This window comes from Triturus cristatus, chromosome 5_2 (assembly GCF_964204655.1).
Source record: "Triturus cristatus chromosome 5_2, aTriCri1.1, whole genome shotgun sequence".
In the NCBI taxonomy this organism is placed as follows: domain Eukaryota; kingdom Metazoa; phylum Chordata; class Amphibia; order Caudata; family Salamandridae; genus Triturus; species Triturus cristatus.
Genome location: NC_140588.1, coordinates 796,332,700 through 796,359,710, shown reverse-complemented (window position 1 = coordinate 796,359,710; position 27,011 = coordinate 796,332,700). Strand labels below are relative to the sequence as shown.

General features: G+C 48.9%; 1 protein-coding gene across 21 annotated transcripts in view; it reads left to right on the top strand.

Annotated features, from left to right (window-relative positions):
- MAP7D3 (MAP7 domain containing 3) overlaps positions 1-27,011 on the top strand; it is a 1,121,308-nt gene that overhangs the window by 821,730 nt on the left and 272,567 nt on the right. For all 21 annotated transcript variants that reach the window (XM_085607948.1, XM_085607945.1, XM_085607942.1 and 18 more), the window contains one exon: positions 20,980-21,064. In XM_085607948.1, the coding sequence (XP_085464074.1) occupies positions 20,980-21,064 (85 nt within the window). The remainder of the gene's footprint in view (positions 1-20,979; positions 21,065-27,011) is intronic.

Here is a 27,011-nt window from a genome sequence, read left to right as displayed (position 1 = left end):
AGATTGCAGGGAAATGCGCTATTTGATGTGTACTGGACACGACCGACTTGCTGAACAGAGTGGTTTCTTTGACGATGGCCTTACAGTGCCATGCCTGGCTGAGAACAACTGGCTTTTTCGGGGTTGTCCAGGCGTCGCTTATGGACATGCCCTTTTATGGCTTTCGTCTCTTCGGAGACCAGGCAGACTCAGTGCTGAAGTGCTTCAATGGTAGCAGAGCTACAGCCAGGTCCTTGGGCCTTTCCATGGCCCCTCGCCAACCCCAGTTCACCTTTTGCGGCTATGAATGGGGCTTCCAGCCGCATCTTTACCAGCCCAGCCACCACGGTGCGCATGCTTCCCAGCCTCTGTGTGGTTGCGGACATAGTACCCACAGACTCCGTGGGTTGGGGAACAAAGATAGTGCCAGTCCACCACTCCCCCAGCAGCCGCCGCCTCCAAATCCCTTTTGTTTGCCCTCCTACCATCATGGGCACCCAGTGGGAGTCAGGATACGCCATTACCAACCCAGCTGGACGTCTATAATGTCAGACCGCTGGTTTCTTCAAATTGTTCGAAGGGGCTACTCACTCCCCTTCATGACTACCATACCACCCATGCCACCCACTTGCGACAGGCTGATGGAGGGCTATCGCTCCTTACTCCGTTAGAAAGTGATGGCTCTCTTGGCCAAGGGAGCCATAGAGAGGGTGCTGATGCCAGACGTAGGTTGTGGTTGTTATTCCCACTACTTTATGGTGCCCAAGAAGGACGGAGGCCTCCGTCATATTCTAGGCTTCGCCTTCTCAATTTCTTCCTCAAGAAGTTCAAAATGCTCACTCTCGCTCAACTGCTGTCTGCCTTCGACCCGGGAGACTGGATGGTAGTATTGGACTTGCAAGACGCATATTTCCACGTCTGTCCTGCCTGTCCACAGGCATTACCTGCAGTTCATGGTAGGCCACGAGCACTTACAGTTTGCTGTGCTTCCTTTTGGCCTTACCAGCGCCTCTCGGTCTTCCCCAAGGTGATGGCGGTGATTGCAGCTCAACTGCAGAGATAAGGGGTGCCAGTCTTTCCCCATCTTGACGACTGGCTGTTGAAGGCGGGCTCACCCCATGGTTTCGTCTCCCACCTCCAGACTACGACAGACCTCCTACTTTCGCTGTGGTACACTATCAATGTGCCGAAGTCACACTTTATTCCCTCTCAGGTGCTCCCTTTCATCTGAGCTGTTCTGGACACAGTGCAGGTTCGGGCCTATCCTCCGGAATAGTGAGTCCAGGATTTCAGGCTATTATACTGATGTTTCAGCCTCTATCCTGTACTTTGGTGAGATTGACTTTGAAGATGCTGGGCATCATGGCCTCCTGCATCCTACCTGTGACACATGCCCGCGGTCATATGCGGGCTCCTCAGTGGGACCTGAAGTTCCAGTGGATGCAGCATCAGGGGAATCTCTCTGAAATGGTTTGGATCTCGGAGGGAACTGCTAAAGATCTGCAGTGGTGGTTAGCAAACTTTCTTCAAACAGATCTGACAGTGGTGACGGATGCTTCACTCCTGGAATGGGGTGGCCATCTGGAAGAGGTGGAGATCTGAGGTCTCTGGTCTCCAACGGAATCCGGGTTCCACATCAACCTACCTCCGGGCAATCCAGCTGGCATTAAAATCCTTTCTGCCCTCAATCAAGAGAAGGCTCGTGCAGGTATTCATGGAGAACACCACCGCCATGTGATACTGCAGCTCAGAGACCACTATTTTCCTAGTTACTTGCTTTCTACCCAATTTGAGGATTGTTTGTACAGCAGGAAATCCCCCAACTGCATGGTTCCACACAAAAACAAGAACACAATGAAAACCGGCAACAACGACTTGCACAGACCGGAGATCCACTGAGGGAGCCAGGAGAATCCATTTGAGAACTACTCCTGCTCAGGGGCACCACCCTCCTCACGCATGTCTCTTTGTAAGTGGTGTAGTGCTTGGATGGCAAGAGTCAGTGTCCCGTTACCCATTTTTTCCCTGGGATAAAACGTGTAGCAGGATGCATCGATCTTGGCACACACCCCTCCCTCCATCGCGGTCATTAAGTCTAGCACATACCGATGCGGCAAACAAGCTGCACTGCCAGTAGATCTCCACCAGCACGGACGTGCCTCATTGCATTTCCAGAATGTGCAGCAGTTCCTATTCGTGCCCAGTGGAAGCGTTCCTTTACCTCTGCAACACAAGGAATACAGTTTACATTTACGAAAAGTTAGCGGTTGCCCCTTCCCTTCTAGCCAAATGTATCCATCAACCTAGTTATCCCAGATTTCCTGACATGGGGTGATTGTGTGTGCTGTGTCCTGATTGGTTATATGCTCCTAGCTTTGTGGCATCTGACTTTATGGTGTTTTGGGAGGGCGCATACCCCTCCAGCCATGAGTGCTTTATTGAGCCAATCTCCCTGGACCATTGAGGTGTCGCTGCGCCTATCTGTGGGATTGATCTGGGATTTTCTGTTCGTGTGTATGTCTGCCAGCCACGTGCCACCCCACCTGTGACCTGTCAATCAGTGACCTCAGACCTGGGTCTCAGAGCCTGCCTAACTATGTATTTCTGAGTCTGGGTTGACGTGGAGCTCATAACGGGGGAATTCATTATTGTGTTTTTCTACATGAATATTCATATTGACATCGACCTTCTCAATATTTACATTGGCCCTGCACGTCACTTCCGGAGCAGAACGACATCAGTGCGGAGCTGCTTGTTGCCACCTTCGGGCATGCAGATATGCTACTGGAATAGTTTCTGGATCTAGTCTGAAGCCTGGGAATTATTCAAGTGATGAGGAATCTGCAGCTGGATAGAGGCTGTACCAGAAGGAGTGTTACCAAAGGTACATAACTTGTGCTTTCGTCCAAAGAAATGCCACTAAAAACAACTTAAAGGGGAGGCTGGTACAGTTATTCTCACAGACAACACCACAGCCATGTGGTACTGCAGGGAACAGGGCATGGCAGGGTACGGTCACCGACCCTGTGTCAGGAGGCCCTGCACCTCTGGAAATGGCTGGACCGCCAAGGAATTTTCCTTGTGCTGAACCACCTGACAGGATAATTGAATGCCAGGTCAGACAAGCTCCGCCATCGGCGTCTTATGGATAACGAGTTGCAGTTGCCCTCGGAGGTGGCTCATGTTCTTATCCGCAAATAGGGAGACCATCAGCTTGATCTGTTCTCCACTGACGAGAACGTGCATTGTCAGCACTTCTGCGTGTTGGAGTTTCTAAGGCGTCTCTCGCTCGAAAATGCGTTCCTCCTCTAGTAGAAATCTGGACTCCTGTATGTCTTTCCGCTGCTACCACTCCTGCCAAGAGTGCTCAAAAAGTTCAAGACTGGCTAGGCCCTAATAATCCTGGGGGCCCCGGATAGGGCACGGAGGGTATGGTATCCAGAACTCCTGGTCTTGAGCATCTGCCCTCCGATCAGGCTGCGTCTCTAGGTGGATCTGCTGTCGCAGCAGCAGGGCAGAGTTCTGCACCAGGGCCTTCTCAGTCTCCACCTTCATGCTTGGAGATTGAATGATGACAGCTGACTGCCCTCGACCTTCCTCTGGAAGTGGTCCCTCAACAAAGGTTGGTGTAGTAGACAGCAGATAGGTAGTTATTTGACGTCTTCTTTGTTTTGATCTTAACCCAGTTAAGCTTTGCTCTTGACAGAGTTAAAGGATACCTTTATGGGCTCTTTCAGAATTTTTGTGGTTGATGTATCAGCTCTCATTGTTTGCGTCTCCAATTATTATGCTCTTCTTGGAAGATCCACAGCATTTGTTTCCTTCCTCTTGCTTTGGCATGCCACAGTTGGGCCATAATTTGGTCTTCACATTTCTGATGTGTGCAGTCCTTTTCAGCTGTTTCACTGCTTTTCCTTATGGCCTCTCACGCTCTAGACAGTGTTCCTCATTGCCATAACATTGACTCAGTGTGTGAGTGAGATTCAAGCTTTCCTTGCCAACCCCCGTACACCATCTTCTTGCCAGACAAGTTGGTTATGTAGTCACTGCAATCTTTCTTGCCTAACATTGTGACAATGTTCCACGTTGGTCTAAACATCAACCTGCCAGCGTTCTGTGCTTTGCTTTACTCCTCTAAGGAGGTGGAGAGCCTCCACGGTTTAGACCCCAAGAGAGCTCAGAGCTTTGATATTGAACATATGCACGATCAGCTCTTTGTGGGGTGCTCTGGGGTGGAAAAACGTAGTCTGTGCGGAAGAGAACCATCCCCCGCTGGATCGTGCTCTGCATTAGGATCTGCAAAGCTGCTACCTGGGCGTTGGCATGCAGATTTCCTGTCCTAGACATTTTCCAGGCCGCTACGTGGGTGTCCCTCCATATGTTCACAAAGCACTATTGTCTCGACAGTCAAGTTTGTAGACAGTACTATTTTACCCATTCCAAAGGTGAGTAATCTGCAGCTGGAAGTCTCTATCAGAAGAACAAGGTACTTACCTTCAGTAATGCTCTCTCTGGTAGAGACTCTATCTAGCCTCAGATTCCTGATAGACCTTCCCATCCTCCCGGTTCTGCCTTTGGATTCTGTCCATTAATAAGATTTCAAGAATCTGTACACAGGTCACACTAATTTGCTTCTGGGACTCTGTGTCTGGGGACATAGACCGTCTCGAAAGCAGCAGGCGTCCAGCACCCTCAAGTAGCACCAAGATAGGACCCGCACATCCTTTTCAGATTAGAAGAGCATCAGTACTGCTGAAAGGTTTCCGGCTCCAGTCTGACGCCTGTGGAGTATTCAGAAGGTGAGGAATCTGTGGCTAGGTGGAGTCTCTACCAGAAAGAGCGTTACCAAAGGTAAGTAACTTGTTCATCTACCTCAGAGGCCTCCTGAAATTTGGACTGTATAGGCGAGATGTAGCCTGTAAAACAGCTTTCCTGAAATCCCGTCATTTCGGTTAGAAATGCAAATCAAGGTTCAGTGAAAGCTACTCTAAAATCCATCTTTTAATCAGAAAACAGACAAAAGCTACTCCTTAGGTTAAATATCTGTACCAGGATTTGGAAATTAAAACAAAATGGACAAACAACCCGTCAAATACCATTTTTAAAGCAACTGCTCCTTTAGGTGTAAAGATGCATTGAGGCGTTTCAAAATGAGTCATAACAAAGCTGTGCTACACCACCAAATAACTATACATTGTTTTTAAGAAATTGTGTAACACACTCTAGCTGTTGATGTAATTGAACAACTTTAGAATCTTAGTGTTGCTTATTCATATCTCCGAATCTTAAGTTGTCATGTTACCATAAATGAGCTATCTTTAGAAAGATTTTATTCTGCTAATTTTAATATACTTAATTTAATTTCCGAACCAGTAGGAAAACGCACATCGGTGCCCTTCTGTGGAAGACATTGGTACATTACTTTCTAAACCTTTCTTCCTTGTCAGGTGTGGCTTTATTAACATTTCTTCTTTTCTGGAGAAAAAGGGCAGCCACAGAAAGGCAAAATGATAAAGGCGAGCATTTAATTGCTTTTATTACATTTTATCATTCTTATATTTGCAATGATTTTTGTTAATGTTGTACATTAAAATTATCCATTCACCATTGAGAAAGGTTAATTACATGTTTGATCAATTCATTATTGCTGTGATCAAAGTTGACCTTATTTTGAGATTTACAGCAGGCAAATCTGATGGTCTGAAAGGATACCTATGTAACCCAGTCATTGGCAAGTCATGCTGGTCTGGTGTAGGTAGTGCAATTGGATCAAATTCAGGCGGGCTGAAATTGCTTAGCTCTCTGGGAGCCATACATGCTGCCCACCACTCTACCTCCTCCAGTTCCCCAATCCATCCCTCCCTTTTCTGTCAAAGTGATTATAGTGTTACCGGTGCATATAAAGGCAAAATATAGTTAGGACGTACCCCCTCGTCTCCCCATAAATACCTAGCCTCCAGGGAGCTGAACTCCTGTAACATCCTAGAGCATGATGCACCTGGAAGTATTTATGGAATTGGGTACAAGAGAGAAAACTGGGTTTGAAGATCTTCAAAGGAGTACATGGTGGATCCGTGGCACACATCGGCCAGTGTAGTCCCTATTAGATCCCAGAGATGAAAACCCTCTAAATGTGCCAACTGTCCCAACCAGTGACTCCTCTAACAGGGAATCTGCCCAGTCAGGCGGCCATCCCAGCCCATGAAGTACTGAGCCTCTCTCCACATCAAGAATATAACTCTGGTTACCTCCGGAAGAGTGAGGGAAAGTGGTCAGCCGTATAGATAGTGCATCATCCCATCGAAGCCCAGGCCGCTTAGTTCCAGCTGGTATGACGGATCGTCTCAGCCACCCATTAGGCAGTCGTTTATAATCAGTAGGTGGGTTGCCCTGTAGTACAGGTGTATGTCCACCACCCCAACTTCTTAATCGTAAACCGAGCGGCGATATTTACTCTGGGCAATGTGAGGAGGGCGCCACACCAAATAAAATATTGAAATTTCACCACCACCTAATTGTTCCAAATGTTGGGAATGTGGAGAGGGAAGTTTTGTAGGATGGACAGGAATCGGGGCAGTATCATAATTTTTATTAATGGAACTCTACCCAAGAGATTAGGAGGAAAGTTTTGCCATGCCGCCAGGCGGGTCCTAGTACTCTTCAAGAGGGGTGTCAGGTTAAGAGCATGAGCGAGATTGGGTAGAGTAAGGATGTGCACCCTTAGATATTTAAACTTGAGGTGAAGCATGGGGATGCCCATCCACCAGTTGCTCGGTGTGCTGTCCCCTCACAATGGAATAAGAAGCGATTCCTCCCTGTTAAGGCAAAGACTAGAAGCCTCCTAAAAGAGATTGAGAAGCTCAAGTGTGTGCGGGCCCGAAACGGCTGGATCTGCGAGATATAGAAGGACATCATCCGCATATAATGCAATTCTATCTTCAGAGGCCCCTACACACTGCCATCCCCTCATCTGTACATCACAACAAACCAAACATGCCAAGGGCTCAATAGCTAGAGAGAAGAGGAGTGGGGAGAGTGGACTGCCCTGCCGGGTACCACGCCCGATCGGAAACACATAGAATAACACCGTGTTAATCATGACCTGGACCGTCAGATGAAAGTATAGAGATCATCTCATCGCCCGAAAACGGACCCCAAATCCCATCCGGCAAAGCACTGCTCCCAGATAATTCCTGTCGACCGTGTTGAATGCTTTTTCAAAATCCACTAGTAGTAAGGCCACAGCTGCTTTGATTTTACCGTCACCAGTGAGGGCGACGTGCAAATGCTGAATGCAGTGTCTAGTGCTGCGGCCTGGCATAAAGCCACATTGATATGGGTGCACCACTATCTGGAGCCCGGTCGCCAGAATATCAGCATACATTTTTATGTCAGCGTTAATAAAGTTAGATGGGACGGTAGGACCCGCAATTTAGTCGATGGCTGATCAGTCTTGAGGATGACAATAGTCCCCAGATCAAGCTCTTGGAGAAAGGACTCCTTTTTTACGGCCTCTGAGTAGAGATGGAGCAAGTGAGGGGCTGCAGTGTTGTGGAGTTCGGAATAATATTCAAGGAGAAATAGGTCTGTGTCCGGGACCTTCCTGGATTTCAAGTCACGTATGGCCGGGAGGACATGATTGGCAGACATAGGGCTGTTTGTAGTAAGTATCAAATACTGATTCAATTTTGTCGGCTATGGTAACTACAGACCCCGATGTTTCATTCACAGCAGGGATAAATTGCAAACCAACGTTTCTGGTCGCTAGCCGATATAGAAGCACAGTGCTCTTATCGCCATGTTCATGAATGCTCTGGATGGTCATGCACCTGCAACGGTGGGCCTCGTGAGAAACCAATTAGCGCCGTGTCTGTCTAGGTCAAGCTGTCAGGTCAACACCTTAGTGGCATTGAGGGCGATCGCAGATTCGTTGTTAAGTATACAAATCTCTAGGTTTTCAATGTCACATTGCCTATCTCTCTCCTGGCGTTTAAAGAAGGTCTTTTACACTCCCAGGATTCTCGTCTGACTAGTTGTTCAAAAGGCAGAATTTTTTTTAACTGTCCCCGTGTTAATATCGAGGTAGGAGATTCATTCCTTGGACAAGTATTCAACCAGTCTGTCATCCACCAGGAACCATATGTTAAGGCGCCACGTAGTACGTTTATGGGGAGTCGGGGATCCCAGTCGAAGAAGTTGTGAAGAATGGTTCGATGTACCCCGGGGGAGCATGGAGGCTTCCGTCGTGGCGGAAATGTCTACCACTGGTAGAAAGACTTTGTCAATACGGGAAATAGTGTGAGTAGAAGCCGAGGTATGAATATAAGCTTTGTCTTATGCATCAAAGTCCAAGGGAAGTCATCCAGAGTTTGAGGCATCAGGAGTGGGATCAATGGTATCGATTGACAGGGCTGGAAACATTTATAACCGGATCAGCTACAGCGTTTTTATGTCTCCCCAAGAAGCAGTGTACCGTAGGGAAGATCATCAATCAGCTGTGTCAAGTAGTGGAAAGCCTGTGTTTGCAGTTGAGGGGGGATGTAAATGCTAAGGAGATAGTAAGGTTTCCTCCCTAGTGTCCCAATCACTCCCACATATCTAATCAGTGAGTCGGGTAGTACCTGTGTGACCGCTGGGGGAAGTCTTGTGAAGGAAAATAGCTGAGCCCCTAGAACCCTTAGTGAAGCTGAAGTGGAAGACTCAGTTGTAGCGGAATCTGCTGAGAAAGGGGCACCTAGTGCCCAGGAGGTGGGTCTCCTGCAGTAGACCATTTACATTCCAAGAGATGAGACTGAACTTCATAATGGAATCAGTTTAGAGTACAGGGAAGCACGCAGCTGGAGCAACACAGGCAGGATCTCAGCGAAGACAGGACAATAAGAGGAGCATGTAATCCAAAGAAAAACATGACCGAAACAAACAAAAACAAACTCAGCACCCACAGTAACTTTTCCCAACGTCCGAAAGCATCTTTTACCCAATAACACCCTTTAACAGCAACAGAAAATATAATTGGGCATTCGAAGAGGACCTTATCGTATGCAAGGATCAAAGTGAAAGTTTACATGCAGATTTAGGCACCCTGGTTCAAGGGTAAGTACTTGGTGGTCTACGGAGCAATCCAGAGTTATTGTAATCCCAACAATGAGTCTGTCATTGGAGTTAATATCTCCCTCAGCCTCTGACAAGGCATGGGGGCCGGGGTGCAGTCACTCTCTAGTTGCGATCCGATGAGGTCGGCCTCCAGGGATGCTGGGGATCATCCGTGATCCACCCACCCCTCCCCCCCCCCCCTCCCTCTAAACTCCCCCTGCCTCTGGACTTACGGCGAAAATGGGTCTGAGAGCAAGTATTGGCTGGTCTAGAAGGATCAGGGGCCATCTGCGAACCATCGCCTGGAGGATCATATCTACATAGAGACCTCTGTTCAGTGGCCCTTTCCCAGGCGGGCTTTGGGTTGTAGAAGAACTGGGAGCGTTGTGGAGAAAAGCAACATATAAGGAATAGACATTGCACTGAGCTTCTACTTTACCGCATCAAAGGATTTACGTTGCAATTGTGTTGCTCTAGTATAGTCCGGTGTTGGAAGGTAGGATCTTTCTTCATGGTTACCCCCATTTTTTGCCTGGTGCTGCTATGTTTTTCTGACTAGTCGGACTGGGATCCTGCTAATCAGGGCCCAAGTCTCTGTGCTTCTCCCCTAAATTGGGCATGATGAGTACTTAGGTGGACTCCAGAACGGCTACTGGTGTACCCTTGAAAGTCCCTAGTATATGGTACTAAGGTAGCCAGGGCATAGGTACACCAGGGGTCCCCCATGGGCTGAAGCACATATTATGCCACCCATGGGAGACCACTCAAATTGTGACTAAAGGCCTGCCATTGCTGCCTGTGTAAGGTGGTGCTAGCACCACTTACAACAGATATAAGTTTCCTTATATCTAAGGTCACCACACTCAAAACCTATAAGTCACCCCAAAGGCAGGCCTTTCAATCCTGTAGGCAGGGTGCTCGGTTATAAGTGTGAGGGTGCCCCTGCATGAGCAGGGCACACCTACAACCTTTGGAGTCCATTCTCCTGGGTTGAGTAAGGAACCCTGTTGTGTTTGGCATCAAACATGTTGGAAGCCTACTCCAACACCGTAAACGGTGTTGGAGTTGATTCCATGCACTGTAAAGCTCCTCCAGGAGGTTCTCAGGGCTTTCGGTACCAGTCTTCTAGACCCAGACAGCAAACTATCGCTGCTGCCGACCAGAGACACGATTCTGCCCTCCTGCTGCTGAGCCAAGCTCGAGCAGGGGAGGGCAGGACAATAGGTTTCTTGTCACAGGGAGGTGTTACCACCTCCCAGACAGGACTTAGTGTAATGGGACAGGGTGGGGGCACTTGCCAGCGCCACTAGACTGCTTTGAAGGGCACATTTGGGGCCCTCCTTGCATACTCCAGTTAAAACCAGTTCAGTGAACCGTTGGCTTCCACTCTGGTGCGAAACTGGACAAAGGTCATGGTAGTATGCTCCCCACTGTCATGCCCCTCCTCTGGGAGGAAGCCCTGAATCGTCTTAACCCTTTCCTTAGGGTACTTAAGGGCTTACCTGTGGATGGGTCGCTAAATTCGTCGTGGGACAAGATTCAGCTGGGAAGACTCCTGCTACTCCCGGTCTCGTCGTCTGTGCATGTGCTCCATACAGGTTCTTCCGAAGGACTGTGGACCTACAAGACACCCGAAGGGACCTCACTTGAAGTGAAGGAGTCACTTCCTGCATCTGCAGGAACCGCAACGAAGCTGACCGGTCTGCTATTCCTGCTCCTACAGACTCCAAACGGTTCAGCAACACAGGTGGTGGTTCAGCAACTCCCACGAGCCCTGCACTGTCTTCACAGCACGTTTGAAGCCAGTATCCCTCATCCGAACCTCTGGAGCAGTACCCTTGTACACTGCTACAACTTGCCGTTGCCAAGGTTTGTTGACTCTCGCCACCAGAGATTTTCGGGCGCCAAGAAGCTCAAGCCACAAGCATCACCTGCAGACAAGATCTTCACCTGCGCTGCATCCTCTGCGCTGTGGGCCTTCATGCTTTGGTGAGCTGCTCGAGGTCCTCTTGAGACTCCTATGCCTTTGGCCTGTGGGTCCTCTTGAGGATCTTCTTTAGTTCCAGTGGGCTCCCCTGCTTGGGCCTGCTCTGACTTACCTGCTCGTGGTGAGTCAGTTGGACCTTGCTGGTCCCGACACTGCATCTTTTTCGATTACTACGTTGGTTTCTGCTGCCAAGGCTTGTTGGTGCCCCTGCCGGACACTAACCTCTTTGCTCTTGACATCTGACATGGGACAGCTCGTAATTGGCTCCTGACCTTCTACAGCGTCGCCTTGTCCTCACAGTTGCAACTTCAAGGGCACCGTCAACTCCCCTGAATCTCTGACATAGGTGGGCATTTGTCTTCCATGCCTCCTGGTCACTCCTGAGTGGCATAGACTGTCCCCTCTGCTTGCAGGTACCTCTCATCTTGAATCCACCTTCGGGTTTCCACTGGACTTTTTCGTCTATCCCAGCGGCATCTTCACTGAAGTCCTCCATTGTAGTCTGTCGGTCTCCAACGTCACGTAGCACCTATACACCCGGCTTCCCTGGTGTAGGTATCCTGATTCCTGGTGTTTCCAAGGGTGGGGTGACTCGCCAACCTTCCATCTTCCACAGGGTTTCTTCAGGGTCCGCTGGGAAGGGGTCCTTCTTCTTTAAAACTGGAACCGTGACTTACCCATTGATTTGTATTGAGCACTCGGTCGTGTTCCCACTCTGAACACGGCCTCCGTGGGGTTTCTGGGTACTTACCGTGGGGGGTTCCTTGGTTACCCAGCTCTTCTACGTCTTTTGGGTCCAGTCCTAACTTAAGTCGTGGTTCACATTCTGCTATTTTAGTATATGGTTTGGTCTCCCCCTGGAGACCACTGTATATTTGTGCTACTTGCGTGTTCTATTACCAAAGTATTGTGTGTATTGTGGTTATATCTCCGGGTAGGAGATATTGCAATGTATTAGTAAAGTTTATAATAAATGCATAATAACACTGTGTGCTTCTTTTTCACTTAACCTATACTATAAGATTAAGTCGTGGTAAAACAAGCTGCTTTAAACTCCTTCTGGACGAAGCCTGAAGGCTGCTTTCCATAGCTACAACTTAGAGAGCTTTCTAAGGTTAGTTAAGACCACTAAAATCACCATAAGGGTGTCTGGATTAGTGCAGAGTGCTACACTTACATAAGTGAGCACCATATACTAAGCCTGCCTCCTACATCCGGTAAGACTACAATATGAGACGATTAGTAAAGGAGCTTACTGTGGGTGCGGGTCTCTCGTAGAATTGAATGTCAGTCCCGAAAGGTCAGAATTTGTTATCATTAGTGGTCAAGGAGGGGCTCCAGGAGGGGGCTGCTGTACCATTGAGCGGTGCACCCTCTCCATTACGAACCACAGCGATAAGCATCTCTCTGGCATACAGGAACGAAACCAGGTTTCCACAGAAATTGTTGGGTGTGGGACCTCGACCCCCTTTGGGACAGCCCACATTACGGAGATTGCTCCTACAGGAGCGGTTTTCGGCATCCTCCACTATAGTCTATAGGGTTCATACAGTCGCAAGCCATGTATTTACTTAGGATTTGAGGTCAGAAGAGTCATCCTCTAGGGTGGGAACGCAGTCCTCCACCTCAGTCACCCCCCCATTGCCAAGGTCCTGCTGCAACAGGGCCACATCATTACCGACTTCCCCAATTTTTTATTTTAAGGGCTTCTCAGGATGCCTGGATGGCCTGGAGGATGTGATGTGCAACTGGGGGCACAGAGGACATTGGAGGGGGCTTTCTGCCTGTACGTCTTTTATTAGCCTCAGGAGCGCTTGTGGTGAATTTATCGATCTTTGAGGCCCCAACACCAGGGGTTTATCCTTCCCCCATATTCATGGCACAGGGAGTCAAACAAGGTAGGTCCCTCAATGAGCCGCCTCCACCGCAACACCTTGGGTGCACCAAAAATAGGATGGAGAAAAAGAGAGCGGTCCTCCGCTCTAGTACAAGTAAGTCCTAACACCAGGCTTTTCAGGGCGGGCAATTGTGTCCTGCTTGACCCTTGCCAAGGGCTGGATGAGCAAACAGGCAGATGATCAGGGTCCCCAACTCTCCAAACCAACAACTCTCTCAGGTCACCTTCACTAATCAGTTGTGGACAGTACTGTGGCCGTCAAGGGGGCCTGGACCAGTTGCCAATTCAAGGAGGGCTCCACAAACTCATGCACTTTACAAACAGGGTGCCTTTATCACTGTCTGAACTTTCTCGGTTCTGCAACCTATACATAAAGACAGGTGATGGGGAAGGGGGAACCTCTATTATGTGAATAGCATAAATTTAGGGCACGCTAGCTTCTGCAAGTAAAGGTAGAGGGGTAGCAGTGTGAGGAAGTCACCATAATATGTGGTTATATGGAGGGCCAAGGCACTCACCAGGAGTTTTGCAGGCCAGAGGCATGGTGGTAACTCTGGGCAGGTTAGTGTTTCCTGGATAGTGGTGCCTCAGATCCCAGTCCTGGTGAATGGAGATAGGTTAAGGCATGCAGACAAGTGCCTCCGGCACCGTCAAGTGACAGTGTGGTCCGAGGACTCTCAGCACCACCTGGCCACAGCTATGAGAAGAGAACAGAATATTGCAGGGCCACATCAGATAGCAAGTGGCCCGCACGACAATGGTCCTCTCTTCGAGCACCGCCACCAGTTGCCTGCAGGGCCACCCTCAGCAGTAGACTGGCAGAGCGGGGCAGGTCTGGTGCAGGAAGCCGGGTTGCCTGCTGCCAGAGCACACCAGCACAGCCCCAGTGAAACTTCAAGCAGCAGGGAGGCAGGCGGCCTAGCACAGTCACCTGTCTTCCAAGGCCACGAACAGCAGTGGATGTCTGGGCCCCCAGGCAGTCACAGGTTGCTGCCGCGATGTGTATGCAGCACTAGTGTTTTTGTCCGCGGGCTGTCACCATTTTGGGTGTCGGGGAAGCAGCACGACCCTGGTATAATACAGCAGCTCTCTGGGTCATCTGGCACTTGCCAGCTGAGACGCAGCTTACCTAACTGATCTACAGGCCAATTCGGATGATCGCTGGTAGTTTAGAGGACCCATGTTGCTGGAATCTGCAAGATTAGTTTGGAAGCCTCATGAGCATTTTTAGAACGAGTCCTCCATCTTGGTTGTGTCAGCCTCGCCCCTATGACTTTACCTGCATTCTTTAAGAATCCTTCTTCTCCTGCAAAAAGGTCTCGACATTTTTAGGTTAGAAGAGCTCTGAAGTTTTTTCTAGATAGGGCAAAATCTTTTAAGAAACTCAGAGTAACTCTTCGTCAACTATGGTCCTATGCAGTGTTTGGGTTAGATATGACACTGTTAGATTTGGGGGTCTCTAGTTGGCAGAGGTAGGTACCTTTGACCAAATAGGGACCCTTGCGTCTAGTCAGGGTAAGGGGCTACACTCCTAAAATAACCCCTGCTCACCCCCTTGGTAGCTTCGCACGAGCAGGCAGGCTTATCTCAGAGGCAGTGTGTAAAGCATTTGTGAACACATACAGTAACAACACTACAGATGGACACCACACAGGTTGTATTATAAAAATAAGTATTTTTATATAGACTTAACACAAGACCAAACGACAAAAATCCACAATACAGTACTCGAAAATCGACTCTAAAATAGTAGAAAATAGTTCAGTTCTCTCAAGTTGTAAATGCAACACTTTACTCTTAAAGTACCTTGGATGCGTAACGCAAAGCAAACAAAAGGGTCGCAGGGAAGGTGATGCGTCGGTTCCTTACACACAGGGGAGTAGATGCGTCGGTTTCTTACTGCTCTCCGGTACGATGCGACAAGATGGCGCCTCTATGCGATACTCTTCTTCAGTGTGATGCGACAAAATGGCGTTGTGCTCACGATGCGACAACGTTGAGGCGATGCGTGCAAGCCCGACGGCCGTGCAGTGACTTGATGATCTATGGAGCCGTGATAGGCCCTGCGACGCGCTTCTCCGGTGATGCGACAGTGACCTCTGCGGCGGCAGCATGCTTCTCCGGTGATGCGCCACGCTTCAGCGATGCGATGGTGGCTGCGGCGGCACGCTTCCTTGGCGATGCAACGGCAAATGCTGTGGCGACACGCTTCTCGTCGTTGTCGCGCTCCCAGCGCCACGCAGTCTCTCAGAAGGCCCAGCACAACAGCAGGCACTTCAATTCCCAGCAAGGAAATTCAGGGGGGAGCTGGTTGGTGAAGTCTTGTATCCCTGAGACTTCAGGCAGGAGGCAAGCTCAAGCCCTTGGAGATCTTCTGCAAGTTGATGAAAAGCACACTCGGTCCTCTTCTCCTTTATTTGGCAATGAAGCAATCACTGCAGGCTAACCCCCAAACACACCGCACAGGGGTAGTCTCCTCCTTCAGCTTCCTGGTTCTTCTCCTCAGCAAAGGTTTGTCTTGATTCCCAGAAGTGATCTAAAGTTCTGGGGTCTGGGTCCCCCTATTTATACTACTAAATCCTTTGTCCTCTGAAGGCAGAGGGGCATTTACCTAGTCAAAACCAGTTCTGTGCAGTCCTGGAGCACTTTGTTTACAGGGCTCCTTCTTTCCTTTGACAGTGTGGGCCAGGGACATCAGACGCACCATAGAAGGTGAAGCCAGCATTGTGGAAGGAGGCACAGCCCTATTCAGACCCAGTTGCTGACTCCTCCCACCACTCTACATGCAAATAGGTCTATTCAGCCCTGTGCTGACTCACCCTGTCTCCTGGAATCCCCCAGCCCCTGTCACTCACAAAACCAGACACCCAATACACACGCTAGCAGAGGCAGGCTGGATGGTAGGTAAGAAAATACCTACTTTCTAAAAGTGGTATTTTCAAACACAGAATGTTAAAACCAACTTTACTAAAATATGTATTTTATCATTCTGAGTTCAGGCATACTAAACTCGAATTTCTACCATGTTCCCTGGGTCAGTTAGGATAATAAGGTGTTATAATCAAACTGCCCATTCTGGCCTATGGGGACAGGTAGTCTTGCAATAGTGAAAAAGGAAAATGGCTGTAATTCACTATCAGGGCATGCCACACACATCAGGGTATGTCCTACCTTTTACATACAATGCACCCTGCCCTTGGGCCTACCTTAGGGGTGGGTAACATGTAGAAAAGGGAAGGTTTAGGGACTGGCAAGTGGGTGCACTTGCTAAGTCAACATGGCAGTACCAGACTGCACACAGGCTCTGAAATAGCAGGCCTGAGACACGCTTTAAATGCTGCTCCGGTGAGTGTCACAATCAGTGCTGGAAGCCCACCAGCAGCATTTGATTTACACGCCCTGGGCACACGCAGTGCACTGTACTAGGGTCTGACAAGTAAACCAAATAAGCCAATCATGGAGTCACTAATCCATACATCACTTTACAATAGGGAGAGCATATGCACTTTAGCACTGATTAGCAGTGGTAAAGTGCCCAGAGTCATAAAACAAACAAAAACAGGACAGAAAAAATACAGGAGGAAGGCAAAAAGTTCAGGGATGACCCTGCAAAAAGGGCCAAGTCCAACAGGCACCTACAGCAAAATGGCACCTTCTAAACATTTGGGACAAAACTGAAATCACCCGCATGGATCACCTCTGGCTCACACTTAGGTTAATATTAGCTAAATGTTACATTGCACGGGTGTGGGCAGCTTGAACACCACTGCAGCTTAGTGATTGGAAGAGAGGCATGGATTGGTGTATGCAGGAGGAGAGGGTTGTGTACGAAAGCAGGGGTTGTCCTAATAAGTGGACAAAAATATGGGGGAAATGGAATGTATATCTGGAAGAGTGGTGTGCTCCTATCATGGATACCAATCGAGATGTCTGGGACCGGGGACACACTGGCTCTACTTCTGTCCTGTAAATTGTTGGGGGAGTTGGTTGTGTTGCTCTGGGGTTACAGACACTGTATGGAAATGTGCTGCTGTGTACCAATGTTTTATTCAAGTGAAGCTTGCTGCTTAATGTCACAGATTTTTTTTGGGGGGGGAGGATTTTCATGCAATAAAAAGATCTAAAAACAAAAATATCTATGGTCCTATGCGGACAGGATATGCCACTTCTAAACAATAATAAATAATAATAGTGATTTATAAAGCTCATAGTTGCTTGTCTAGGTGGAATTTTGCCTTCATAGTCCTTTGTTATCAAAAAGGAAACGACCCTATCTGGTAAAAGTAGAACCCACTCCACCAGAGGTAAATCAGCTACTGCTAATTTACTTAGAAACATTTCAATTGCTGAGATTTGCAAAGTTGCAATTTGGAGATCGGTTCACACCTTTACGAGACACTATTGTATTGATTTGTACACTAAGACTGAAGACTAAATGGGACAAGCATCTCTAAAGTATTTGTTTACCTAATTATGTTGTTCTCCTTTTTAATCTCTTCCTTCGAGGAATTTTGGGGGGATGTTCTTGCTAAGCTACTCAGTGCTTATTATTATCGATGAAGATGACCTGTGAGAAAAGGGTATGAGCCTTTTTCCTTCTACATTTTTTACGTAATTCAGTAAGATTGGCACTATATTGTTTGTAAGACTGCAACATTTTACATCTCTGTTGCATATGTTTACTGGCCTTTCCAAAGTAAGGTGAAGTAGATGTGACTTGAAAAACACTGCTGCAGGGTCCCCACAAGTGGGTGGGACTGTTTCGGGCTTATGATTTCAATGGCAATTTCCTTGAGAGAGAACCAGGATTACAGGTAAGAAACCATTCCTTACTTTAGGTGACCAACTCCTTCAGAGAGCCAGTCTTGGGGGACCAGCAAGGTTCTTAAGAACATTTACCTCGGAGGAAGAGCAGTCTTTGGGAAGTTCTTGGTACAAAGGTTCTTATGAAAGTGGTCTTGATGCAAGGGGTACAGGATGCTGGAGATGCTGTGGAGGCAATGTGGTCTTCGGGGGTCTTTCTGCGGCTACCCCTCTGTCCACGAGCTTCATGATGCGGTCCTGGCCACAGGGGTCAGCGTCTCTCAAAGTCCTCTGTCCTGGCAGAAGTCCAGTCACCACTTATCTACCAGTTGTCCAGTATTGCAGTCTCAGCGGAATCCTTCCTTGGACGATAACTCGCCTTCTGGGTGACCAATGGACACTCCAACAGCTGTCCCGGGTCCCGCAGCTTTGAGATCCTGGTCTATGTGCTGCACAGCAGCAACTAGTGGCAATGCGAAGATCTGGGCTACCAAATTTCCCTAGCAGTCTTCTCAAACCGTTGTGGCCCTGTGCTGCAAACAGTAGGTCAGCCAACTGACCCTTGGAGTTTTGTGCTTCGGCTGGGCGTCGGGAATAACTTCTCCACGAGCAGGACACAGCAGGAACAGTCCCTTCTCCTTGGCTGGCCACCAGGTTCAGCAGGTGCAGTCCAAGATGATGAAGCCTCTCTTCACCGGGTCCTTGGTGCAGCAGGGCAGTCCTCCTTTGGCCCTCTTCTGCAGTCCATCAAGATCTGAGTTCTGGGTGCCAGGGGCACCCTATTTTTGCTCAGAAAAAATGCCTCCTGGTAGGATGCGGATTTATCCAATGGGCTACCAGGTTTCCTCTCTCCTGATGACCACTTCCTGTGAAGTGCGGCATCTAGCTATCCAAAGATGCACCATTCTGTCCACTTCCAACATGGCAGTACCCCTCTCTTGGCATACAAACCTCGCTAGCCCAACCCAGAGGTGTGGCTACCAAGGGGACTGCACGTCCCTGGAATACAGATTTGGCAACTTGTTTCCCCTCGCCGATCTGAGTGCCAGCTTGTCTACCTAAACAATACAGCAGCCCCCTCCAAGTGTTTTCCATTTACTCTTCAAAAGCAGCTTCTCCTTTAAAGTTTGAAGCTCGCCTTTTGGGCCAACTCCAGTGTGCCTTCCTGTAGGGAGAGTTAACACCTCTCCTGCGCAGGCTACTATTGTCTTTTTTCCTACGAGTTATTTGTATGTCTTAACAGAACGGCAGAACTCTGCCTCGGGGTTAGACCCAGTGTACAGCCGTGGAAGGGCACAGGGGATTTAGGGCAACAAAGCGTTAACTTTGTAAAAGTTGCACAATGCCACAAGTTACATTAATTTCGAGTTGGGGGATCAAGTCGGACTTAATGTAAGGAGTTGTGTGATACCTTACAGTATCAACTTTAGTAGTCCCAGTCAGTAGTTAGCAAGGCTGCCGTGGCAGCCTGTAACTTTGCACTCGCCAGTTGGGCTACTCACTTTTCCACTGTGAAAATTACCAGTTTTTACTGGTGGAACATGTAAAACACATCTTCCCCTTTTGTGATATACAGCACCTGTCTGGTTAGCAGGCCTCAGTGCACTCTTGAGTCGGAAAACCAGCAACATCAGTTCAAAACTTTGGTTGGTGACCATGAAAAAAATGGCATTTCCTTACAGAAAGGAAAACTGACAGTAGGAATGGTGCTACTCAAACTTAATTGATGATCCAGAGATAAAAACATGGCAGTCAAAACACTACGGTCTAGATTAAGAACTACATAAAATATAGCTTCTCTTAAGGAAATAAAAGCTGTAATGGTCATGTTTTAGGAGAGAAGCTGACTCTTTTTAAGATTTTTTTCAAATAAACTGACAAGACATGGAGTGGAGAAGTAGCAGTCCTATTGGAGCTTGCCTACATTCACAGGCAATAAACAACAGCAATTGTATTCAGTGATCATTAAGTAAGAGTTTTACATATCCGTGAAATCTCTGTGCAAGCAAGCTCTTTCTCCAGTTGACAATGCATTTGATAACCACTGTGCCGGTGATGACAAATTCATTGTCGCCTTTGAGACTGTTGACAGCCACATTGCCATCTACAGGACATTTTGGTAGAGGTTAGTACTCCCACCAAGTCCTCCTTGCTGCTACCTATCAAAATTCTGGACACACAGGAGTCATCCCAGAATGTCTCCATTGGTGTAAAGGCTGCAGTGTTAAATGCTTGGGAGATGATGAATCTGATGTGTGTCAAGATCATGATAATGAAGAGGTTTGCCAGGGTGAAGATGTATGTCACTTACATTACCCTGATGGTATGAACTGGAGGTAAGAACATTCACACTTTGAAGCGATAATGACCAGCATTATGAAGCACCTTAATACAAAAATTCACCAATAATCTAGGTTCCTACTGACTTTATTAACAATATGCTCCCCTTGATGGCTGATTATGATGCAAAGTTACTGGTTCTGGCATGACTCCACTCATATAGCCACAGTCACAGCCTCCTTCGCAACCATCTCCATCAGCTCAACATAAGCCCTGTCCAAGTGTGGTCCACCAACCTTGGCAAGCCCAAGCAGACATTACAGAAGAAGAGGAGGAGAGTTAAGTGAGGTCATTGAAGGTCATGTACACCGTAGCGACAAGTGGAATGGGTCATGTACATCAAAGCGACAAGTAGGATGATTCCGTGGCATCAACTAGGGAAAATTCTATACCACTTCATGCGGATGCTCCACCAGATGATATGCTCCCTTCTATTCTCTTGTAGGGAGAGTTAACGTTTTGGTGTCTATACAGAATCAGACCATTTCCAGTATCATTTTAAAGAGCCAGCAACATGCATTCACAAACAAGTATAGAACACTGGGTGACACACCCATTGGTTTTACGGACTGTAATCCCTCCTCATTGTGTGTTACACCTGTGGGCAAGAAGATTGTCTTGTGGGAGGGCCCTGTGTTTCAGGAGAGGGTATGCGTTTTGGTTGTTAGAAAAACATTTGTCAGTCATTCAGTACTCTACTACTATTGTGTGTTTTGGGAATTCATTAAGTTAAAAAGTTGGCAAGAGAATTTATTTTTTAAGATTAATACTTTGTTTTCTGTTTTTGATGCAAGGTTTATTAATTATCAAAAACAGTTTTTGGGAGCACAATCAGCTGCTGTACTGCTGCATAACTTGTAATTTACTCATTTATTCACAGAACGAAAATAAGTCTGATGATCAGGAGGTTGAAGAAATTGAAGATGAAGAAGAATTCTTACGCTGTCAGTATGCCAATCAAGAAGGTATGAAACAGTAACTGAAATAAATTAATCTTCTCTTACCTTCAGCTTCTTTAGATTCAGACCATTCAGAATCATGTCATATGCATTTGGGAGTGAAACAGCAAGATGTCTATGTTTAAAGGTTAACACGGAAGTCAGCAACCTTGGAGCTAAAATTAACTTGGAATTGTTTCATTCTATATCTGAAAGAGACTATTAGTTATAGACTCCTTACCTTAGAATTACCCCCCAGGTGTCAGATTGGATCCGGAGATTTTTTCTTTAGCAGTACCCCTGCGCGTCTGTAGGTGGCGTCGGTCATCTCCGCGTCCGTCGTTGGCGTCTTGTTCGCCGAAATGACGTCGCGGTATCTACTTGGACGCCACACCTGCACGCTGACATCCGTTTTTTCTTTTTCCACGCCAGCCAGCGCAGATCTGGAGAGAGCAGTATCCTTAGTCATTTTTTGACTAGAGTTTATTCGACTTTTGTCGACTAATTTCTCGAGTTGTTTGACTCCTGGTGCACGCAGAGATGTCCTATCGACAGACCGGCTTCAAGCCTTGGGACTCCTGTCATAAGCTGATGTCAGTCATGGACCCACACCTCGTGTGCCTTTGGTGCCTGGAGCGCGACCACGACCCGAAGTCATGCTCCAACTGTCGGGCCATGAACCCGAAGTCTTTGCGGGAGCGGTCCCGAAAGCTTCTGGAGGCCCGACAGTCAGCTCCATGCTGCTCGAGGTCCCGGTCGAGAGGGAGGTTGCAGGACCGATCTGGGAGTCACCGCCATCACTCTTCATCGAAGTTTTCGTCTTCGGGTAAGTCGAAGCACAAGAAGAGGGCGAAAAAGCACCGTCGCTCTTCGTGTTCTCCCTGGCTGCCGTGGGATACGGAGGGTGTCTTCCTTCGGCTCTGCCCGCGGAGCCTACTGAGAAGGCTCCGAGCTTCCCTCCCTTCCCGGGAGCCGGAGCATCCCCTGCCCAGCTTTGCCAGTTTTACGAAACTCTTCACTCTATCTTTGGGCAGCCTGACTCCACTGGCGCGCCTTTGGGCCCCACAGACTCAGTTGGGGGTTCTAGGCCTAAGATGCTGGCGGCTCCAGTGCCGCAGGGATCCAGGCCTGGATCAGGTTCGGTGCCGGTCGATCTCACGACACCTCCTGCCACTTCCGATGCCGGTTGTGTCCCTGACCGGCGTTGACCCTGGCCTCCCCCTTGTCGAGGTGCAGTACTGGAAAGAGGAGTTGAGGGAAGCCAGTGGTCTGGATACCCCCCCAGACCTCAGCATGCTTTCTCCCCCTACCGTGACCACGGAGGAGGGAGCCTCTTACTCTGTGATGTTGCGTAGGATGGTTGAAGCCTGGGGCCTTGAGCTTCCTACGGTGCCAGTCAGGACGAATCTCCTGACTGAGGTGCTTCAGCTTGCAGCGGTCTCTTCGAAGCCCCTGCTGCATTTCAATGGGGCCCTCAGAGACATCCTTCTAGGCACCTGGTCCAGGCCTAGCACAGGGGCTCCTGTGGATAGGATGATTGGCCGACGCCATCGCCCGGCCCCGGGCGACCCCATTCTCATCCAGGGGATACTCACCAATAGTCATAATCTATGAATAATCCCCGCCCATGTGCGGGATCCCGGAGCATATAGAAAATACATATATATACATATATATATATATATGCATATGTGAAAACATATACATGCAGCCTAAAATGTTTCAAACGTGGCAAAAATGCTGAAACTACATAGGTTTGCATTGTAGTACTCCCAACCCATAAGGAAAAAAGGAAGCACTAAACAATTATCATACAATAATGCTTTATTGCCATAAAGCAAACTTGTAATTGCAGGCATTTGCCTGTAGGCTGCAGCAGAGTACTAAGAAACAAAGAAAACTGACACCTTGCCTTTAAGGCATTAGAGTAGGGGTACCGTGCCTTTAAGACCTGCAGGAGACCCCTTGCTCCCATGATGCACCACAGGTGGCAGTTAGGTCAGTTATTTTTTCCGGCTCCTTCTATGAGGATCCTGGAGCTTGAGCTCTTCAGTTTTTTGACTGAAAGTGATTTATTTGATATTTTCTCAGAAAACTCGACATTTTCTGACTCCTTAAGGCGTATTCTACTGGTTTTTTGGACTATCACTAATTTTTTCCAGTCAGAAGGCCTGCCTTATTCAGGAAATGCCCTTCCTGTGGCAATAAGATGGCACTGGCAGAACCACACTCTGTGTGTATTCTGTGTCTTCCATCCTCACACAATCCTGACCAGTGTCCCCACTGCCAGAAATTTTCCAAGCGAACTCTGCATGACAGAGAGCGCATAAAACTTCATGCCCAGCTGGAGAAGGACAGAAGCCATCATGGAGGTGACCATTGGAGTCTTCAAACCACCTTCTTCAAGCAAACCACACCGAAAACAGCGACATACCACCTCTCCTGAGTCCGCAAAGAAGGAGGTAACAGAAGATTCGAATTCGCTGTCAAAGAGACCCAGACACTCTTAAGCGTCGAGTTACGAATCACCATCTCGACGTCGAGGTTCTCCGCCACATGCAAGTAAGTCGGCGTTGAGGCACAGCACTTCGGGCTCGAAGACAGTGGGTCCTGACAGACCTGAAAAGTCGGCGTCGAGGCTTCCGTCGACGTCGAGACACTCTCCGCCACCCTCAAGGGGGTCAGCGTCGAGAGTCACGACGGCGAACATCTCGCCACAAGTGGGCTTGTCGACGTCGAGAGCTTCGTCGAAGTCCCAACACTCGACATCAAGAAGATCGACGTCGACTTGGCGCCATGGGAGATCGACGTCGAGATCACCAGGTCGACGGCGGAAGTGGACGACGAGATCGCCCCATCACCGTAGGCGATCGACGTCGAGATCACCAGGCCGACGGCGGAAGTGGAGGTCGAGGTCTCCACATCGCCGTAGGCGATCGACGTCGAGACCACCATCGAGAGCGGGACGGCGTTCCCATAGCATATCCCCTCGATCGACGCTGATGGTGACGCAGACTTCGACGTCGAGGCATTCGACGTCAAGGAACAAAAGTGCAGCGGCCACAGAGGAGATGTCATCTGGGGACCAGTCATCATCCCCAGGACTGCATATTGTGCAAATTTCACCTGAGAAATCTCCTAATGCTGGAGAAAAGTATGGTCTGTCGCCTCGCTGGCTGGAAGGTGTTGGGACAGGTGACTGCAGAAGTCTGGGCTCGGACTACTCTCGCACTTACTCGCCTTCTAGGATCTCTCCTCAGAGAAGCAAGTCTCCCCTCAGAAGACCAAGATCGCCTTCCACGCACCGATCACGGTCCAGGGGTCGTCAGTCTCCCTACAGAAGACCAAGATCACCTTCTAGGCACCGATCAAGGTCCAGGGGTCGTCGCAGCTCTCATCACGACCGTCCCCATAAGAGAAGACGCACAAGATCGCCCACATGGTCTTCCTCCACGAGGTCCTCGGTCCGGGACTATTCTCCGACCTTCTCCTCAACTCCTCCATCGCGGGTGTCTCCCATCCTTGACATCGCGACCTTCTCAGATGTCCTGGGTAGGGGTGCGCAGAAACTGAACATCACTTTGCATACCCCTGTGGTTCCCACATCGATCATCTTCGACACCTTACACCATCGCACAGCTCCTAGACTGCTGCTTCCTTTGGTGCCAGGGCTCTTGGAACCAGCTATGGCCACATTCCTCACCCCTGCTACGGTGGGCTCTGTACCATCCAGGATTGCCAAAAAGTATAAGGCCCCAGCCGAGGATCCCTTATTTCTCAGAGCTGATCCACCAGTGGGCTCCGTCATTGTGGCGGCAGCCATGAGGTCTCACTCAGCGTCTGTGTCATCTTCTGTCCCCCCAGTGAAGGACAGTAAGCAGATGGACTCCTATGGCAGGAAAATGTGCAATACGACGGCTTCTTCCATGAAGCTTGCAAGTGCCTCTGCCCTTCTCGGGCGATATGACAGGTCTCTTTGGGACGCCTCTCAAGGTTCACCGAAAAGCTTCCCAAAGAAGACCGGCAGGACTTCAGAGAAATTCTACTGGAAGGTGTACTAGTAGCCAATCAAGTTATAAGTACGGCAACGGACGCTTCAGATCTCGCCGCTCATGGTTACTCCCATGGCGTCTGTTCACGGCGCTCAGCCTGGCAGCGCCTAACAGGCCTCAAGCCTGATGCACAGAAGAAGATCCTAAATCTTCCATTTAACGGCTCCTCCTTGTTCGGGGCTCACGCTGATGAGAAAATGAATAAAATGAAGACAGAGCTGGATACTGTCAAGGCTGTAGGTCTGGAGAAGCGCAAGGGCGACAAACGTTCCTTCCAGCAGAGGGTTCAAACCCCTCAATGGTCCTCCCAGAACCAGCAGATGCCCCAATTCCAGCAGAGGGGTCGTGGCAGAGGAAGAGGGAACACCAAGCAGCAACAGTCCACTACTAAGCAGCCTTCCAAACAGTGAGGCATTGCTTCCTCCGCACCTGTTCGCCACTCCGGTAGGAGGGAGTATCGTTTTTCACCTGGAAGAGTGGGAAACCATAACAAGAGACAAATGGGTGCTGAATATTGTGCAGCCTGGTTACTTGCTAAGGTTCAAGTCTCCCCCTCCGCAAGTGCCCCCTCAATTGAAGCGCCTTCCTCAACTTCAAGGTCGGCTTTTACAGGACGAAGTATCTATCCTCCTATCCAAAAGGGCCATAGAGAAGGTCCCACCTCTCCAAAGAAACCAGGAGGTATACTCCCGCTACTTCCTAGTTCAAAAGCGAGGAGTAGCCAAAGAGTACAGACATATCCTCGACCTGCGCCTGCTGAACAGGTTTATCAGAAAGGAAAAATTCAGAATGCTAGCCCTGCATCAAATCTTTCCGCACCTTCACCAGGGAGAATGGATGTGTGTCATCGACCTGCAGGACGCCTACTTCCTGTCTCAATGAAACATCGCAAATTTCTCCGGTTTCAGGTCTCTCGTTACCACTACCAGTATCGAGTGCTTCCGTTCGGCCTCAGATCCGCCCCACAGACATTCTCCAAGTGCATGGCAGTAGTAGCTGCCTTCCTCCGCAGGCGGAAGATCTTCGTCTATCCTTACCTAGACGACTGGCTCCTGAAAAGCTCCACACCTGTGCTACTCCAGAGCCATCTCTCATACTGCCTCAAGCTGCTGCATTCCTTGGGGTTGCAAGTCAACTACAAGAATTCGGTCCTCAACCCCACTCAATGGATACACTATCTGGGCACCGCAGAGGCAAGTGTGTGTCCTTTGGAGGAGAGGTTGTCATCAATGCTTCTCAAGTGCCACACTCATCTCGACACTGCACTTCCCACAGCCAGGCAAGTGTCTTCACCACTGGGGTCGATTGCCTCATGCATCTACATTGTACCCTATGCACGCCTTCACATGCGGCCTCTACAACAAGCACTCGAAGATCAATGGTCTCAGAGGTCAGGTCGCTGGGAAGATAGCGTTTCCCTCCACCAAGCTGCCAGGGACTCCATCAGATGGTGGATGAAACGTTCTCACCTGCTGCAAGGGGTCCCTTTTCACCAGACGCCTCCAACACAGACAGTGGTCACAGATGCCTCAATGCAAGGCTGGGGTGCTCATATGGGCCAGCTTCAGGTACAATGTCTCTGGTCCGACACATAAAGAAGTTATCACATCAACTTCTTGGAGCTAGGGGCGGTCCATCTGGTGCTCAAATCCCTGTATCCGTCTTTTCAATCCAGCCACATTCAGATTCAGACAGACAACACAACAACTATGTTCTATCTGAACAAGCAAGGAGTTACCAGGTCACGTGTCCTGTCTCTGGAAGCACAATCCATTTGGCAGTGGCTGCTGGCGAGAGGTCTCTCAATCGTCGCAGTTCACCTTCCAGGAACCCTGAACGTTTAGGCAGACGGCCTCAGCAGAGACTTTGTAGAAGCGCACAACTGTGTGCTCAACGAAGACGTCGCTCAGGAGGTCTTCCGG